At 39.7% G+C, this 16,959-nt stretch overlaps 2 protein-coding genes across 4 annotated transcripts in view; one reads left to right on the top strand and one right to left on the bottom strand.

Annotated features, from left to right (window-relative positions):
• Nucleotides 1-1,454: 1,454 nt before the first annotated feature.
• cdkn2c (cyclin-dependent kinase inhibitor 2C (p18, inhibits CDK4)) lies at nt 1,455-14,240 on the bottom strand. 3 transcript variants are annotated; one of them, XM_068320225.1, is made up of 6 exons: nt 14,172-14,240; nt 11,928-11,992; nt 6,809-6,880; nt 5,801-5,933; nt 4,339-4,688; nt 1,455-1,872 (listed from the first exon to the last, which is right to left on the bottom strand). In XM_068320225.1, the coding sequence occupies exons 4-6, from the start codon at nt 5,930-5,932 to the stop codon at nt 1,845-1,847; spliced, it is 510 nt and encodes a 169-aa protein (XP_068176326.1). In that variant the 5' UTR covers nt 5,933; nt 6,809-6,880; nt 11,928-11,992; nt 14,172-14,240; the 3' UTR covers nt 1,455-1,844. The 3 variants fall into 3 exon arrangements, with proteins under 3 accessions (XP_068176326.1, XP_068176327.1, XP_068176325.1); XM_068320226.1 differs by lacking the exons at nt 11,928-11,992; nt 14,172-14,240 and adding an exon at nt 7,359-7,477; XM_068320224.1 differs by lacking the exons at nt 11,928-11,992; nt 14,172-14,240 and adding an exon at nt 7,202-7,331.
• A 136-nt stretch (nt 14,241-14,376) lies between these two features.
• The window catches only part of faf1 (Fas (TNFRSF6) associated factor 1), a 59,378-nt gene continuing 56,795 nt past the window's right edge, over nt 14,377-16,959 (top strand). Inside the window, exons 1-2 of the mRNA XM_068319287.1 lie at nt 14,377-14,668; nt 16,810-16,878. Coding sequence (XP_068175388.1) covers nt 14,609-14,668; nt 16,810-16,878 — 129 coding nt within the window. The 5' untranslated portion in view covers nt 14,377-14,608. The remainder of the gene's footprint in view (nt 14,669-16,809; nt 16,879-16,959) is intronic.

Below are 16,959 nucleotides of genomic sequence, written 5' to 3'. Positions count from 1 at the left end.
CAATGTTTTTATTCTAAAGAAAAGAACACAAAGATTAAATGTGCAGTGATGTTTGTATACAACACAGTGGCAGAATGATGAAAGGAGGAATGAAAACTTAAACCATGGATGACCAAGATCCAAAATAAAACAAGAATAGAATAAAAATGACTAATGTATTGAGAGTAACAGTATAAGAATCAAATGCCGTACCAAAATTAAAAAAGTTGAAAACTAGATGTATAAGTTGTAAGAAAAGGTGATGATAAATCTTTAAGGGTTTAAAGGCCTGTACCGATGCTGCGAGTCAGCGCTAAGGAGCTCAAATGACAATCATTGACATGCACACCTCAACAGCATTGAGGCTCCATCTGCTTCAATACTTAATAGTCAATACTGAATCATTAATTACCATTAGGTGAAGATACACTAATACATGGTTGACAATGTGTCATAGCTGGTACTATGGGATTTTAAAAAATTTTACTTAAAAATATATACAACTTCATGAGTAATTATCATGCAAGTGGAAAACATTCAGAGAATTACAGATACATTATTTTTGACAGAATCTGACCTTAATTTATAAATATGATATGACATGCATGGCATCCGTCTGTGTTTTAACACACACACACACACACACACACACACACACACACACACACACACACACACACACACACACACACACACACAGAAAGAAAGAGGGGGAGAAATTATGAACAAAGAATATTTTACATACAAAACTGCATTACTTTCGTTAAATTAGTTTTCATACAGATTTGTGGCATTTTCTTCTCATGACTTCAAATGGACCCTCGTGTCTCTAAATCCTGTGCAAAATATTAGCCTTCTTCAGAGGCTGAATAGGATCCATCTATGCATATGGCATTATTTTCTCAATTTAAAAAAACCCCCACAGTATTAGTTAATTTGCATATCATCCAAATCATTTACAATAAAAAGAAACAACCAATCATTAAAATCCAACTTCACTTAGATGACAATTCAGTTGCACTCATTTACTGTATACAGTGTAGTGATATTTTGAGCACAATTTGAGAACTTTCACTCACACACACACACACACACACACACACACACACACACACACACACACACACACACACACACACACACACACACACACACACACACACACAGATAATACTGTGAATAATCAGAGAAACTAATTCCTATACTTAAATATGCTACATTATGACCTTTAATGTTACAGGTATATCAAATTATATCCCAACACTGGGTTTCACAGTAATATATCAGCAGTGGAAGAAAAAGAAGGATGTTTACATAATTGTTTTATTAATTAAATTAATTAAATAAAATCTTTCTCAGTTTGTCTAGGGCTGACAAAAATATTCAAGATATTTATAAAAAAGGAAATTTTCTAAAAACATTGTGCTATGACTAATTTCTATATTTAGTCTCAAACAGACACAACTCAACGGTTACTCTATTCAAATATTACTGGAATATATATAGCAGTCTTGAAACTACCTAAATGTCTTGAGCCCAAAAATCTACTTTCAACTTGACATGACTCTCTTTTGCTTTGTCTACACTGGTAAAAATCAAGTATCCAGAAATAATCAAACATGATTATGAAGTTATTGCAATTTTTATTTTATCAGCCAAGATATGCTGATTTTCAGCACTGACCTCGTCTTTAACTCCACTCAGCATGGCAAATGTGCATAAATGTGTACATATCCAAACTAGCTGACACACTGATTCTAATTGCAACTGATTTGTTACACAATGTTGGAATATTTTAAAAAGATTACATATAAACGTCAAAAGATCAACAAAAATAAAATGAACAGATGGCAGATTAAGACTTCTTAGTCTTCATCCTCCTCCTCTTCTAGTCTGTGAGGGGAAAAAGTTGATATCACAAAAATATACTCATAAACAATAATAGTGCAATAATAAACTAATGTAATTATAGATACATAATATGAAATACAATTACAAAAGTACATGCTGGCAATTTTACCATGGGACATCCATTTAAAGTAAACCTGAAGGATCAGGTCTGTGTCAATCAGGACCAATGAGTGATATTTAGTAAAAACACAGAACTGTTCAAACGTATTGATATTTTTACTGTGATGGTTGTAACCTTAGACACACACCAAGCTTTACTCCCGTCCAAGTCAGTCCAAACGCTACACAGCGAAGTCATTGTCAAACGACCCCCGGATTCCCATATATGGATATCTCCTCCTCCTCTTTCTTTTCTTATTTTTTTTCCCCCCATTGTAAATTGCCTGGAACACAGGCCTTACAGGCTCCAAATACCCTTTTTCATTCCTCAGCGGTGACACTTGTGCCAAAGTGGAAAAAGTTTCTAAAAGTTAAAGATGCCTAAATAAAAATAAATAAATCGTACTTATCGTTACATTTATATTTTCATTCGTACTCCAAGTCAGCCAAAACGGAAATTGAATCTTCAGTTTGAGAATAAATCTGTAGAAAAAACGAGTCACGCTAAGTGCGCTTGTCCGCCTCATGTTCAGAGGCCACGGAAGCGCAGCGCGCTGACGCGGTGTTAGAATGAAACTGAAATACTCTGTATTGATCCTCTGTTCCTCTTACACTTTTAAAAACATTAAATTTAGCTGGCTGTCAACGAATACATTGTTTTGTTTTTTGTTGATTTTGCTTTACAGATGTGACCATCTGAAATCTGATCTAAAGGCCTTCATTAACAAGCAGTATGTTTACAACAAAAACAACATTTAAGTTCATAAAATGTCCGCGTGTAAACACTCACGATGTAGCATGTATAAAATATAAACAGATCAGAATTGTAAAATTATTCTTGCATATTTTTTACAATAATTGTGGAGTTGTCCGCTTCCTTGTCATGTGTATCTTTGTATTCCTTGCATGTCGGACAAAAACAATCACAAATAAACAATATAAACTATCTGTATTGCAGTACATTTACACGGGTTCCAGCAGTTAACCTTAATCACTCGACTGATACCAAAATAACCTCGACCTTAAACCAACGTTTTGCGTCTGAACGGTAAATCCCTGTGTTTCCATGAAAAACAACAGAAAGTATTGTCAACAGATGACAACGAGGCAGCAGGAACAACCAGCATTCACCTTTGATAGTAAAATATAAAGGTGATCTGCAGGCGAATAACAGATGAATTTCTGCCATGTTATTGACAAATAAGGCATTCTGCATATAACTCGCAGTACTCACATCAAAACCTTTACTCAACAAAAGACATGAAACGCAGTTAACAACTCAAATGGATGCAGTAAATGAGTCGTGCCATGCAGTATTGGGATAACACCTTGATGATGACGCGTCGATCTTATAATATAAAGTCAAGACTAGATCAAGTTAGGATGTCTTCAAGGATTAAAAAGAGCTGTAAGGGTTAAAAAGAAGAAGTTGTGTTGCGTTATTATGCCTTATTCTCTTTTAATTGTACAGTAAGTGTTTGAATATGTATCTTTTTTTATATTTTAGATGTATTTTACTGCTTTTTATACATCATGGCCAGTGGACTACAGATAAAAACTATAGTCTTCTGGCTAATTGTGGCTTTTTTTAAACTAAACTAAACTAAACTAAATTAAAGTGGCCATCGTGTTGACAGCACCGCTACCTTTAGGCCTAAGAGGACAATGAGGAGGGTGACGATTCCCTCCTGTACCAGAGAGAACCCACGGTGACACCAGCGGAACACGAACATTGTTCTATGTGGTCCACGTGGTTTGTGTTATATCCCACATAATTTTCCTTTAAGGATAAATGGGTGTGATTTCTTAGGGGTTAAAATAGATTTTTTTTAAAAATTGGATTATCAAGTAAGTAAAGTAAAATAACAGTCCTCATTGTCAGTCTACACTCGACAGACCTACACAGGACCCTTAACCCCTCATTTATCTCCCATTGTTTTAAAATCTCTGTGTACAAACCTTAACATCCATCTTATTGAGGACGAAATTATCCAGGCGTCAGAGCTTCAACAATTAGTTTCCAGTTATTCGTGTGACTTCTGTTGTTATTCTACTGTGTACTTGCGTTAGTCAAGTCAAACACACATTTCCAACACCAATCAAGTTTTTCCTGACTAAATACTGTTCTTAATATTTGAAGAAAGATGTTACCATAACAACAACACCAGAACGCGTGTTTGCTTTTCTGGTCAATGCAAAAAAACAAACAAAAAATCCTTATTCGTATAATGTCCTCAAGTTAATATTTCACCACCCAGAAGCGAAGAGATAATTACCTAATAAGTTATTATTTCTGCGTGGTAGCTTGAAAAATGCATAAGAATAAAGATAATAACCCGGACTACTTACGCGAACTCGTCCAGATACCCAACAATGTCCATCCTCCTATGGAGGGTCGCGATTTGCCTGGCGGTGTATCCCAGCCCGTTGGGCGCCTGCGGGTCGGTGGTGCGTTCTATTAAGAGCCGGATCACCTCCAGGTGGCCCTCCCTGGCAGCCAGGTGGAGCGGCAGGTTCCCCTGTCCGTCTGCGAGGTTCGCGTCCGCCCCGTTGTTCACCAGAACGCGCACCGAGTCCACAAATCCTTCGCGCGCCGCGTCGTGCAGCACGGTGAGGCCGCAGGCCGGGTCCCGCGCGTTGGGGTCCGCTCCCCATTCAACAAGGGTCTGAACTAGGGCGGAGTTCCCCAACTTCACCACCTGAACACAAGGCTCCAAAAGGTGAGAGCTCCTGAAGACTATACGTCTGAATTCAGGTGTAACTGGGTCAAAGCATGGCCTTCTAAACTATTACACATCACCAGACAACTAAACAGTTAATGTAAAATAGGAGTGTAGCCTGTTAACAATTTGGTTTACTGTATATATATATATATATAAATAAAAACAACCAAGAAATACCAACCTTTTTTCAATATAAATAATAGTTTTGGTTTAGGCAACATAAATTGAGATTTAGGCTTGTTAACAAATGATTAAGTAACATACATAAGTTACATTAAAGTAAATACATTTTAAGATCATTATTATAATTATTAAAATATTTTTAGAAAATGCACATAGTATCACCATAGATTAACTTGTAATTGAATATGAATACCAGCATAAAGAATAAAAATCTAGGCCAAGGTCTACCTTCCTAAAATCAGGCCCTCAGTCACCACTTCCTTATCACCACCATTTTGTTACACTGCATTCTAAAACTCCACCAGTAATCCTCAAATTTAAATTTGTATGGCTGCATGTTTTTCCTTTACTCCAGCAAGTACAAAATGGGCTTTCTCTTTGTTATATTTCAATAACTTCTCTGGATCAAAATGTGCTAAATCTATCCAAGAACTACATTGTTTTGTCAAAATATACAGAGAAAATAAACTATTATTGTTCCATTGAAAACACACACAAACAGACTTATTGAAATCCATACATTTATCATAATCTGATATGAAATAAATTCTAAATGAAATCCTCGAATGAATGGTATGAAATAATCGGTAGCAAAAAGCTGTATTTCAGAAAACATGTGCTCAGCTTGTTTAGCTTCATGTGTGAATAACATCTCATCAGATAGTTTGTTCAAACGCAGAGTTGTGGAGATTCTTCTGAAAACTATCTACACAATCTGGAAGAGAAAAATGAACACAATCTGTTTGAGGTTTTAAGACAGACAAGACCATGACACCTGAAGTCACAAGAGCAGTTAAAAGTTGACCACGCTACAGTCACACAGTGGAAAAACAACAACGACACAAACATACATATTGTTCTGAGATTACTTTCACACAATTCGTTTAAAAGAGGTTTACACCAACCTGTAGTGCAGTTCTGTTGTATCTATTGAATCCATTAACATCTGCTCCATTTTGCAGCAAAAGCAACACTTGTGGTAGGTTTCCCGTGGCAGACGCATTGCAGAGCTGGTCAACAACTGAGTTGTCAGCCATTCTTGTAAAAATATAGAGACAGAGGCTAAGGATTCTGAATTTGAAAGAAAGAGTTTTGAACCAATGTAGCCCCACCCTCCAACTGTTGCATCACACACTTCACTTACCAATCCCAAAGTACAAGATCCTTATTAAAAAAAAAGTTGAAGGGGGCACGTGGAGTCATTTCTTACTTTATAATTTTGCCATGTTTATTCCTTAATATTTTCAGGCCAAACATTTACGTAGTATTTATTGTTATGGAACCATTCTGTATAATTCTATTCTATATCATGTACATATTCTGGGTTAACATGGTGCAATACTTTCAGTACACAGATCCATGATAATAAACAATGTTATGGATTACTTTTTTCCCTTTCTTTCTCTTTTTCCCTCAACATCTGTTACAGTTAATTAGATGTTTAATTACCATATATACAGAGTGGTGGGTGATGCATTTTAATTTCCACTGCCTACATCCTGAAATATTTCAGTATTCATCCACAGGCAACCTACTGATACTCTATGTGCACCTTCATCTCCATATTCAAACTGATGAGCTGTTTGGATTTTCTGCATGAGTTAATTCTGTGTTTCAGGCTCGACCTTTGAGTGAATTCTAATTATATAAAAAGCATTTTTTAAAAATCCATGTGTTTTTAGTCCTCCACTTCAGACTGAACCAATGTAAAGCATACGATCTGGAGCAATTCCATATTTACTGACTACTATTTACTAACTTTTATGTGCATTTAATTCTCCATAACAAATAAAATAGAGGCAATTAGCATTCAAAACATAATTATATAATGAAGATACATCGAATGCAAACTACATGCCGCTATAATGCCTTATCTAATTCAACTGAGAGTTGACTTTGAGTAAAGAGCTTACTTATTATGATGAAGACATTACAGTAGTCTTCCTCTGTGTAACTGTTCATGGGTTGCCATCCTACCCACAGGGCTAAAAAGGGAAAACAAAAGTAAAAACAACAACAACAACAACAACAACAAAGACACATTAGTGTCAATTTGTCACGTATGTGCATGTTATCGAAAGATGTGATGTCATTCACAGTCACTTCCCGCTCATTTTCAAATAATTTCGCCAAAATGAAAGAAGTGCGATTCAACAGGCTGTCCGTCTACCATCGTGCACAGAGAGCGTGGGTGTTCGTGGACACAACCGATCACCCCGAAGATCGCACATATTTCACTTTGTCCAACACAAACGCGCAGGAGATCCTCCAAAAGCAAGTGCGGCAGCGATGTTCGATTGAATTACCGTCAGATTCCTGCTCAGGCTTAATGTCCGACCATCAAAGTCTCCTGGAGAAATAGCGACACTGACATCACGAACATCTAAAACGAACGCCGAGCTGTAGGAAGAAGGAGGTCTGCCCTGACAGTTTAACTTAGTAAATATTTTTTGAAATTCTTACCAAAAAAGATGAGATGGTGTGATTGGATAGAATCTTAATGATAGGCGGGACACTGTCGCGGAGTTTTAGTGAAAGAAAAAGTGATGCTGCAACAACACCGCCGTGACACGGGGACACGGATTCCTTGGTTCGATAAGGAAACTGTGTAACGGAGAAAGACTTGTCGCATTTCAATAGACTGATATAACCTGTGTCACAAACTTCATCACAAACTTTGTGATTATTACGTGTCAGAACTATAGAGCGGCTTTTCCTCACAAGTACCGTCCCCAGCCAAAGCGTCCCCTTTCCTGTCCTCGTGCTGCCCTCTAGTGACGGGACGCCACGTGGACGTGACCCCGCATGTCACAGACTGTGTTGATGGGAGTTGAAATTGCGGTAATTTGTTGCTTTTTTGAACCCTCTTGTGACACTTTTGCGCATTAGTGGCTTTCTGATTTTTGCAAATTACAGCCTGACATTCTAAAACGTCAGGCAGTGTGAATATTCAGATTGGGGGGGGGGGGGGGTGACTTCTCTATCACTCCATAGAAGAGGTCAACCAATCAGTCCAAATACATATAGTTTTTTCCACCAGCTCAAATCTAATGAACAGGGGTTTGTTTTGCCATTATCTTGGTGCTGTATTTAATCTTTAACAGAAAAATCTGCTTTAAAATGTCACGTCTTCCACTTTCATGTCCAAAATCATAGGTTTGACTGGGGTTGAGCCGGGTACTCGTTTCAGACAAGTATCCGGTACGGATAACACATAATTGACGAGTACGAGCGTGATACGAGTAAAACTCGCCAATTCTCGTGCTCGTTCATTCATTCACCTGACCACTTCATCCGCTTGCACAGGTCACAGAGAGGTGGAACCTATCCCAGCTGGCATAGCTGAAGGAAAATCCCCAGAACTGACTGTCTTCACACTCTGTGATTGGCCAGTCACACACAGCACCTGCCCCTCCCTACAGACACACATGAGACATCATTGCAGCCAGAGCTATCTCTTGCCCATTCTCGCACACACAGACATTGACAGATATGTCTGTGCATGGCTTCACTGTAGCTCATGTTGTTCTTCTTAGGTGTTCTTCAGCTCGACTTAATTTCTGTCTATTTAAGATTACTTGGTGAACTTGTTTCTTGTTTTTTTTGTTGCACGTACGCGGTGCATTTGACAAGACGGAGCCGAAAACTGCTCGTGTCGCTGCCTCCTCTCCAGTTGTTTGTTTTTTTTACCTGCTTGCTCTTAGTTTGACACTTTCTCTCTTCAATTCAAATTAATAATTTATATACTGTATACCCTCTCTTGGGTCTGGCCTTGGCGTGGCAAAGGGGCTTGTGCGTTCCAGTGACTGCTCAACAAGATAATGGACCCCAGCCTGCCCCGACCAACGAGTATGGATCAACCTTCATTGTAGGACTTGTGTCACCACATGGAACATCCAGACACTCCTTCGCCCCGGAGCTGCCACTCTGCTGTCCCGAGAGCTCAGCCGATAATAACATCACCCTGGCAAGGCTCTGTGAAGTACATATGACGGCAAGGCAATGGCGAAACAACAACTGGCGACCACTGCTACATCTAGAGTGGCCCTAAGAGACGGACAGGCCTCTGTGGCGTGGCACATGCTTTCCCAAAGGCCCTCCATAAATGCCTCAACAGCTGGACTTCTCTGAGCAACAGACTGTTGTTGAACCTCTTTCTCCACCAATATAGCAAGATGACAGTCATTGTTGCCTATTCTCCTACCGATGTCATTGATGTGGATGCGAAGGATACCTTCTTTGACCAACTCCATCGTGGTGTTGGCCAAGCCCCAACACACAACATCACCATTATTCTCACTGACAGCAATGCCACTCTTTCCAGCAGTCCCGCAGGCTCACCCATCAGCACAACCTTTGCTGACAGGCTTACAAACGACAACGATCACCACCTTCTCCTTCTCTGCCACCACAGCAACCTCAGCGTTGCTGACACCTGGTTTCCCCGAAAACTGATCCATCACTGGACATGGTACAGCCCAGAAGGCAGAACTGGGAAACTGTTGGGCCAGATCCTCATCTCCCGAAGCTGGAAGTCGTTTGTCACCAACTGTCGTATGTGCAGAGGAGCAGAGCTTGTCAACACTGACCACCACCTGCTGGTGGCCCAGCGTAAGTCAAAGCTGCAAGCCAACCAGCGCACCAAGACTCAACCTCGCCTGGACTTCTCCCTACTGAGTGATCCAAACATCGCCACTGAGTTCAGTTGCTCCATCCGTCGCACCTTCGATGCCCTAGCCACTGACAAAGTGACGGACTAGAAGACCCTCAAAGAATAGTGTCATCCAGTCAGCTCATGATGTCCTTGGATGCTCCCAATTCTCCCCCCAAAAGCCTTGGATATCGGAGAGGACACTCCACATCATTGACTGGCGGTACCAGGCCAGGCTCCAAGGCGACCTGACCGAATACTGGCGACTGAACCACCAGCGCAATGTGGCCATAGCTGAGGACAGAGAGAAGTTCTGGCAAGCAGAAGCGCAACACCTAGAGTCCGCGGCCAATACCAACAACATGAGCAGTGTATTCACTCAGCTGCACCAGGCCGCAATGCCCCACGCATCAAGATAACCCTGGTGAAAGACTTTGTTGGCACATCATAACAACTGAAGCAAACTGCCTCAACCGTTACATTCGCGACCGTCTTTGAGAGCCGGCTCTGAGCAACCGGCTCTGAGACCGTCATGTTCGCAACCGGCTCTGAGACCCGTTATGTTCGCGACCGACTTTGCGAGCCGGCTGTTCGAGACGGAATTTGAGAGCCAGTTCTTCATGACTGGCTCTGAGAGCCGACTCTGAGAGCAGAGATGACGATGCTGAGGTTCTCTCTGGGAGTGACCAGGAAGGATAGGATCAGGAATGAGTACATCAGAGGGACAGCACATGTTAGAGGTTTTGGAGATAAAGTCAAGAGAGGCCAGACTGAGATGGTTTGGACATGTCCAGAGGAGAGATAGTGAACATATTGGTAGAAGGATGCTGAGTTTTGAACTGCCAGGCAGGAGGCCTAGAGGAAGACCAAAGAGGAGGTTTATGGATGTAGTGAAAGAGGACATGAAGGTAGTTGGTGTGAGAGAAGAGGATTCAGAAGACAGGGTTAGATGGAGGCAATTGATTCGCTGTGGCGACCCCTGAAGGGAAAAGCCGAAAGGAAATGAAGAAGAAACTAAAATAAAAAGTACGTTACAATTAAAGTATAACAATAAAGATAAGAATTTTTACCTTTGTGGCGGTGAGCAGTTGTGTTAAGTACGAACCTGCGACGCTCTTATTTTGGGACTTCCTGTTGTACCCGGAAGTGGTCACATGTAAATATACTCTTGTTCTATTGAGTGCGACATGCGTAATGTGCCTGCGTTCAATTGAGTGTTCAGGTGAGCCTAGCGGGCTCCGGTTCAATAAAGAACAGAAAAACGTATTTCCTTCCGCTTCTCATTCACCACGCAGATTCTGGATGAGCAAGTCTGGTACCGAAACGAGTTGGCATACGTGAAGGTTGGAGAGGAGGATGGATCTGTGTTCGTTTTGCGTTCGACTTCCAAATTTTGTTCGACTTATAAGACAAAAAAATTCCCAATTTTTTGGTCGAATTCCGATTTGTTCGATGTCTAAAGCGTTTGCTTGTAGTTTGCTGCCGGGGAAGAAGACTCCTTGGCCGAATCCCTGGGATCAGCAGCGCCCCCTACCGATGAGGCACGACATCATCGTGTTATCATGTAGTGCCTTGTCACAGCGGTTCCTGGACTGCTCAACTCAAGAAAGACACTACACTCATGCAGTTGTTGACAAAAAACACTACATTATATACATTAGCTAAATTATGGAAATTTAGTTCATAGAGCAAATTTGAACATTGGTCTCACTGTATAGCATACCAGCACAGCTAGCCGAGCCATTGATCAATCCATGGTGAGACTCGGCTGGCTGGTGCCTCACCACAGGTCTCTGCTCAGTATTTTCGCGTTAAATGTGAAAATTCAGCAATTTTGAGTAAAAATGACCTAAAATAGGTGATGTTGAATACTTTCAGGGTACGTCGCGGGATCTTGCGGTCTCTGAATTCAAAATTTTACCCTGACCTAATGATCTATAACCATTTAATTTATTTCTTCCATTTTTCATTTTTTTTCTCTCATTATGGCGTGAGGCTGTGTCTCATCTGCCTCCCTTGACCGCACGTCACTGTTGCATTTCCTGTTAATGCACAACATGTTCTGATGTGCATTAATGAAGACAGAAAACTTGTTCTGTAAATAGTTTCTTTACTATTGTGATCAAAAGCATTGAATCTCAATTCTGAGGCTGTTCTGTAAATATTTATTCTTACACTTAAGAATATTCATGTTACGAGTTCATAAAAAACCTGTTCTTGTTCAAAAACATTGATTTGAATCTCAATTTTGAGGCTGTTCTGTGAAATAGTTTTAAAATAAACACTAGCGGGAACCCGTGGAAATTCCACGATAAAACAATAACATCAGACTTCATACCAAACATATGAAAACAAATGTATTGGTGTTAAACCAAACGCACCCATCACAGAGTTCTCCCACCAGCAGGCAGCGCATCCCTGTCTGACCCAGAACTGGCGTCGGCGTCTATGGCGAGGAATGAATAAATGAATGAATGAATGAATGAATGAATGAACGTTATGACTCATAAAGAAAGAAACAGACAAACAAATATCCAATTGTCAAGCATGTTTATCAACGCGTCTTCGACGGGGAGCTGTTATACGTCAGAAAATAGCCAGTTTTAACTCCGTCCATTCTGTGTACATGTAGACACAGGTCACACACTGACGTCACAGCGGTTTCCGTCTGCACGCGGTTGAATGGAGGGGATGGGATGTCAGCCTGTGCTGCAGTGTAGTGGGGCCAAGGTGTTGTGATGTTTTGATATTAAATAGTAACACCTTATATTTTTGACCATTGTGAGATAGATATCAGATAGATATTAGATATTAAATGTTTTGATATTAGATAGTTGTGATATTAGATATATTAGATAGATTTTGCGATATTAGATAGTGACGCCTTACATTGTAAGAAGGGTGTACCTTACCTACCATATGGGCCTCCTGCTAATTTTCACTTGTACTTTTTTATTTTTATTAATATTCTTTAATTTAATTTAATTTGATACTTTTTATATTTTAGTTATCATTTAGTATAAGTCCTGTTAATGCTACATGCGTCTGTTAGTGTAGTGTGTGTCTTGTGGTATGTCCTTTGGTGTCAGTGTTTCTTTTTCTCCTGGTGTTTATCCAGTATTTAATCATTATGTAATGCCTGAGCAGTGGATATGTGGAATTTTCTCTGGGATTAATAATCAATCAATCAATCAATCAATCAATCAATCGGTCTGTCTGTCTGTCTGTCTGTCTGTCTGTCTGTCTGTCTGTCTGTCTGTCTGTCTGTCTGTCTGTCTGTCTGTCTGTCTGTCTGTCTGTCTGTCTGGTGGGTGGAGTTAAAGCGTGATAGTGTGAGGTTTTCAAGTGAGTTTATTTAAATATATAGGTGGGGAGATAGCAACTTCTGATCAATCCATATCAATTTCAGACTTAAAATAATGTACCGATTTAAACCCCACACATTCCCCATCAAACCGCACCCACTTCCGGTTTAACCCCGCCCATTCCAAGTGCAGATACGGATACAGATCATTTAGATGGTTAAACGCATACAGTTAATGGTGTACTTGCTCATCCCTAGGTTTGACCTTGTCCTACCAAAAACTGGGCAGATCAATTTACATTCTTTAAACATCTTTTTGGGACCACCTCCTTCTGCTGCAGAATTAAATCTTCTGCTTCACCCTTCTACTCTGCCTACCACGTTCCCTACATACAAAATACTGTATTTTTCCCCTGACAATGTGGGGAAAAATACAATAGTCCTGATGGCACAGTTTGAAATGGCAAACTTTGAAAATTCATAACAAATTAGTTCTGTACTAATTACAGCTACTCCCCACATACAACATCTTCTGACTGCCTGCTCATCCTCCAAAATCTGACTTGGCAGTGCATCAAAATGTGTAATGTTTTTTGAGATGGAAAGTACAAAATATAAATTTGTATATTTAAAAATTCTTAAGATATTTTGAATTCAACTCTCGCGTAGTTTTTGCAGTCAGCCAGTCTGTCATCTTCGAACATCAATTTATCATCCATGGTACAATAATTCTTATTCTAAAACAAGTTACAGACTCCCTAAGTATAATGAATATATTAAAGCTGACAACAACAACCCCTGTCCTGCATGTTTTGATACTGCCTTTTTTTCTGGCTTGGCTTTTTATTTTCTTTAGTTCCTCTTTTGGATAAGAAAAGTTAAAAACTTTTAAGGAAAAGCTTGTGACTTCAAAACTCAAGTGATACAGAATGCTCATTTTACATTCACTTAGGCACTGTGGTGAAAATTTTAACACTGTATCTTAATTTTCCATCGTATAGTTCTGATTTTTAATTGTTCTCCTTTTCATTCTCCTGTCAATATTTCTAGGACATTGGATCAGATTGTAGAGTTAGGGGTACTTTGAGTTTGAGATCTGGGTTTTGGGCATTTGCATCATCGTACCATCTAGTCTGTCTTCTGCTGTGTTATGCTACAGCTTTGAAGCAGAGGTTCTCAAAAGTGACATCAGAGAGGTTTAACTCAAAATTACTATTCAAACATGCACACCTATATTTACATAGCCAGAATGTGTGCAAGGATTTGGAAAACATAATATAAAACAGACCTTTAATGTACACACTGTCAAAATTAAACTTACTTCTGCAAACTGAACAAGCTTATAAAGTAGTTGAGCACAGGCTGGAAGCACTTAAACATTGTCCCATGTCTGTTCAGTGCAGCTGACGTGAAAAAGACTGACTGTCACTTTTACTCTGCAGCAGTAATGACAGCACTGTATTTCACGACATCAGCTCGGAGTTTTACAACAGCTCGCGTCACTTTACGTCAGCCGTAAAGTAATGGACTAGATGACAATAATGATATGAGATAACTGAACACTGTAACGCTATTTTGTGAGAATTTTGTGTATCTAAAGCGGTTGAATCCCAACAAACTTAGATTTTTCAAATTTGTCAACGTCTCACCTGTTTTGGCGTCAGAGTGAAGTATTTTATTAGTATTCAGTGTCCCTGAGTGAGACGAGAGAGCGACGAGAGCCAGTGGAAGAAGAATTGCTTTTAGCCAGTCATTGCCATGGCCTCCGAAACCGGCGATAGCAGCATGGACAGGGAAATGATTCTCGCCGACTTTCAGGTGTGTCCCTTTTGAATGTTCTCATTATTTTAGTCAGTGTTTTGTGATCTGTTTGCCAATGTTGAATTTGGTTACGTTACTGTCAACAGCAGCCCACCAGACCTGTCTGGCGTCACTAACAGCAGACCGGACTGAGCTTTCCGTGGCTAGCAGAACAAGCTAAGCATTGACAGCTCGCTAACTAATTCTGGAGGCGGTTATCAGCTGTACTGCTGACTGAAGGCTGACCGAAGCTGCGGCACAAATCAGTGGAACAATCTGCGCTGGTTTCGAAATAGCTTTGTTTGACAGCTTTGTGAACGACGGTCGACTTGCAGTTAGCTATAAGCAGGGCTACACTGTAAACTTATCAGTTTACCTGTCAGCTGTTTTCTCCTGGTAGAAACCGAGTGCCACCTCAAGTCAGTTTGCACCAGGACAGGTATATTAGACATTAGTGTTCATCTATAAACTGTTGACAATTAGACGTCTCATTTGACTGGCTACATATTTTATTATACTTTTCCATACATTCTTCTTCTAAAATGAAGAGTGGTCATGTTGACGATATCTTATTTTTTGGTGCTGTTCATCCCTTGCGTTTGTTCATTGTAATAATATTTCACAAAAAGCTTGATCAGTGCTGAAGACTCAGTTTTCTACTGTCAGCTAAGTTTATTTAGCTGGTATAGTCGCCACTCCGATTCCTATTAGGACTGTTGTAGATGTATTTCTTACCAGTTTCAATTTCAATTCAGAGTTTACATGTAAATAGTCAGCCTTTTTACAAATTTAGCCAGTGTTGCCATTCATTTCTCCGTTTGTTATTATCATTAATTTTGGTAGGTACCTAAAATGGTCAACTTTCTTGTTCTTACCTTTACTTGTGGTTGACAGAGGGGTAATGTTGCACCCTTGATGTAAGAAAATTATAATTTAGTTTTAAGTAATGAGTCTCACAAAAATTGATGAACAGTAGTCTTGTTTCTTGCCCTGAAGACGGTCCTAAATCAACAGTTTAATCACTATATTTAACTAGAACCAAGGCAGTCACAGACTGAAACATCCTGCGACACCTCTGAATTCAAAATTTTGTACTGACCTACTTTCAGGGTAGGTCAGGGTAAGTTGCAGGATGTTGCAGTCTCTGAATTCAAAATATACCCTGACCTACTTTCATAGGTCTATGGTCTTACTCACACTGGCCTTCTCCCTTGTCATTCTATCTTATCTGGTTCCTGACTGTACAAAAGTTGTAATTTTTCCTTGACCTATTTTACTCAAGGTCAAGGTCATTGTTTCATTTTCATCACCTTTGCTGCCGGAGTAATGTGCTTTTTGTTTCATCTTTCTGTCTGCAACGGTTGCGAAGATATTTGGTGGACGGTCCGATGGACGGACAAACACAAACACTGACGATTACAAATAGATCCCTCCTCGCGTGATGTAATAAGATGCCTGTGTCAGAGTCGTCATTACTACATGTTGTAAAAGAGCATACATGAGCACAGCCATGTGAAAGCAGTGGAAAACATCAGTCATTGATTCCCTGAGAAACTGTCAATGTAAAAAAAAAGTGTTTTAAAATGTTTATCTGTAAAATACGTTTGTGGACAATTAGTAAGAAACACAAAAATTAAGCTTTGACATGTTTCCAGTTCCCCATGACCCGCTGCGGCTGATGCAGTGGAAGAAAATGAATGAATGAATGAATGTTTTGTTTGTGTTTTCAATGTGTGGTAAGTCTGAGTACACATAATGTCAACAACTTATTAACCTGATACCTGTTTATTATGCTAAGTTCAGTGTAAGGACTTTATGTCCTTAGCTAGGTTCAATGTCTTTGTATTATGATATACTTCAGAAAGAATTAAAAGAGAGAAATACATTTAAGATTAGAATAAAACTGAAGTCAGTGTGTCCTGAACTACTATGCAGTGTTGTACTTTTGTGCTATGAAGTACTACACTTGATCTCGTCAAGATATTGCTATGTGGCTAAGACAGCCAACACTTGAAACATTGCTGTTTTGTAGCAGCAGTCTGTGAAAAGTCTCTGTGATTTTCCTTGTTTTTTGCTTTTTGTTGTGAAATGTATTTTCTTTGTTTGCAGCTGAGACTTTTCATGAAAGACTTACTTATAATGCCCTTTTCCTTTCACAGGCTTGCACTGGAATCGACAACATTGCAGAGGCAATCACTCTGTTAGAACTTAATAACTGGGATTTAGTGGTAAGTTCATTATCTGCAGGCTTTGGTCTGTGCTCTTTAACAGACAGGTTAATCCATGAAGTGTACAAATTCAAGAAGACA

Source organism: Antennarius striatus, chromosome 7 (assembly GCF_040054535.1).
Source record: "Antennarius striatus isolate MH-2024 chromosome 7, ASM4005453v1, whole genome shotgun sequence".
In the NCBI taxonomy this organism is placed as follows: Eukaryota; Metazoa; Chordata; class Actinopteri; order Lophiiformes; family Antennariidae; genus Antennarius; species Antennarius striatus.
The sequence above is the reverse complement of the archived record's forward strand: the minus strand, read 5'-3'. Positions and strand labels throughout refer to the sequence as shown.

What these genes read in the sequence shown, in the direction of transcription:
- cdkn2c (XM_068320225.1), bottom strand. Translation starts at nt 5,932, where the DNA reads ATGGCTGACAACTCAGTTGTTGACCAGCTCTGCAATGCGTCTGCCACG. An exon ending in ACAACAGAACTGCACTACAG is followed by an intron (nt 4,689 to 5,800) that starts GTTGGTGTAAAC and finishes CCTTGTGTTCAG; the next exon opens with GTGGTGAAGTTGGGGAACTC. An exon ending in GGGTATCTGGACGAGTTCGC is followed by an intron (nt 1,873 to 4,338) that starts GTAAGTAGTCCG and finishes TTCCCCTCACAG; the next exon opens with ACTAGAAGAGGAGGAGGATG.